Consider the following 2,476-nt stretch of genomic DNA (forward strand, 5'->3'; position numbering starts at 1 on the left):
TTTTTTTTACATTGAGGTGTAATCCATCTTCATCTGTATTCTAAGTCCTCTTCACTTCCAACCAGCAAGATTCTGTCATCTGCATATTGCAGGTTGTTATTGAGTCTTCCTCAAGTGTCACATTCTTCTATATATGGTCCAGTTTCTAAGATTATTTGCTCAGCATACAGATTGAATACATACCATGAAAGGATACAACTTTGGATACATCTTTCCTGATTTGAAACTATTCAGTATCCCCTTGTTCTATTCAAACAACTAGTCTATTTACATGTTCCCCATGAACTCAATTCAGTCTTCTGGAATACCTATTCTTTGCAATGCTGTCCAAAATTTGTTAAGCTGCAGAGAGTCAAACCTTTGCATAGTTACTACAGCACACGTAAATACCTTTCTGTTATTCTTTGCTTTCAGCCAAGATCCACCCATCCCCCATTCTACATCCTCTTCTGATTCTATCTTGAATTTCTGACAGCTCCCTGATAGTGTACTGCTGTAAATAGTTTTTAAAACATCTTCAGCAAAATTTTACTTGCATGTGATATTAATGCTATTGTTCAGTGATTCAGTTGGATCACATTTCATTAGAGTGGGCACAAATATGGATCTCTCCCAAATGATACCTCCAGCACTACATCAGTTTGTTGAAAATTTCTATGTGTATTCTGTCAGTACCTAGAGCCTTGTTTTTCCCCAGTGCCTTCAGTGTAGCCTGGCCTTCTTCCTCCAGTAGTATCAGTTTGGATCTTATGCTGCCTCTTGAAATAGTTAAGCATAGACCATTTTGTTGTGGCTGCTGCTGCTATATGCAATATTTTGCCCATAGAATCATTCAGTACTGTAAGTTGAACTCAAATTTTGTTCTTCAGTACTTTCAGTTGAGAAGTGTTGAGTTGTGCTCTTCCATTTTGGTTTTCTAGCTCCAGGTCTTTGCACATTTCGTTACAATACTTGACTGCCTTCTCGAGCTGCCTTTTGAAATTTTCTCTTCAACTCTTTTATTTCTTCATTTCTTCCATTAACTTTAGCATCTCTAAGCTGGAAAGAAAGCTTAAGAGTCTCTTCTGACATCCAATTTGGTCTTCTCCTTCTTTCCTGTCTTTTTATTTTCTTCATGGATGATGCTTTTGATGTCATCCCACAGCTCTTCTGATCTTTGGTCATTAGTGTCTAAGGCATCAAATCTGTTCTTGAGATGGTCTCTAAATTCAGGTGGGATATATTCAAGGTCATTTTTGGGCTCTTGTGGGCTTGTTTTCATTTTCATCAGCTTCAGTCTGAACTTGCATATATATGATATATGAGCAATATATGGTGTTTCTCACAGTCTGCCTTGACCTTATTTTGGCTGATGATATACCACTATTATTTTTTTCATTTTGACATTTTAATAGACTCACTTTTCTTATGTAACTATAAGCTCTGTAAATATAAATTTAATTAGTTACCTTTTATCTACATACCATATATCATGTATTAGTTATTTAACATTCTTATTGTTGTATATATCTTATTTCTAACATTTACCATAATGCTGTGATGAACGTCTTGGTGTAGAAAAAAATTTCCCCACATTGTTTCAAGTTACTTCCTCAGGATAGAGCTCTACTAGTGGACTTCAGAAATCAGAAGGGAAAAAATGTTAGAGCTCTTCATGTATAATATCAAATTGTTTTCTAGGAAGCTTGTGCCCAGGCACATGCCATCAGCAGTGGGTGAATGACATATATCCACTGACTTCGCATCACTGCTAAACCCAGCCATTTAAAAATCTTTGCTAAATTGAAAGGTAATAAAATGGTATCCCATTATCATAATTGGCTTTTCACTGATTATTAGTGAGATTAAATAATTATTTACCAAAAGTTCATTTGCTAGCCATTTGAGGTAAATTTTGTTGGGAAATTATCTGTTTATGTGTGCTCATTTAAATTGATAGTTAATTCACATTACTTAATGTTTGTTGATTTCTTTTTAGGAAAACTGGAGCAGCTTACATAAAAAAGGTATTGCAACATGAGAATCGTAAAGGATTTTTGTCTTCAATTATTACAAAAATTATAGATCCTTTTGGAGTAGAACAAGTGAGCGACAGTTCTTGTGTGTCTAGTTCTATTTTCATTACCAATGCTGGAAATGACGTCTATAAACTTACTCTTCATTTACAAGGTAAGTACAATAATATAATACTTCTCTGAAGGCTTGAAAAATGATCCTTTGGGAAGACAATTCATGTTCATTTATCAAGAGCAGATTCCAAATATTAGTCCAACTAGCAGTCTACAGATATTGCTATACAAGAGTAAATCAAAAAGTGTTGCTACAAAATCACAGAAAGTTTTATTAAACAAAAATATGAAGCTCTTGGTTCTTTACATATCCTCCATCTAAGATGTCACACTTGAAGTTGGTGTTTCTATCCCTCTAAACTTTCTCCCAAAGAATTCTGTATTCTCAGGTTTATACCACATCAAAA

The 2,476-nt window shown here is 34.6% G+C and overlaps 1 protein-coding gene across 1 annotated transcript in view; it reads left to right on the plus strand.

Moving 5' to 3' along the window:
- CATSPERB (catsper channel auxiliary subunit beta) overlaps positions 1–2,476 on the plus strand; it is a 191,888-nt gene that overhangs the window by 127,436 nt on the left and 61,976 nt on the right. Inside the window, exon 16 of the mRNA XM_006839633.1 lies at positions 1,979–2,169. Within this exon, the coding sequence (XP_006839696.1) occupies positions 1,979–2,169 (191 nt within the window). The remainder of the gene's footprint in view (positions 1–1,978; positions 2,170–2,476) is intronic.

Source organism: Chrysochloris asiatica, unplaced genomic scaffold (assembly GCF_000296735.1).
Source record: "Chrysochloris asiatica unplaced genomic scaffold, ChrAsi1.0 scaffold00025, whole genome shotgun sequence".
NCBI classification, from domain to species: domain Eukaryota; kingdom Metazoa; phylum Chordata; class Mammalia; order Afrosoricida; family Chrysochloridae; genus Chrysochloris; species Chrysochloris asiatica.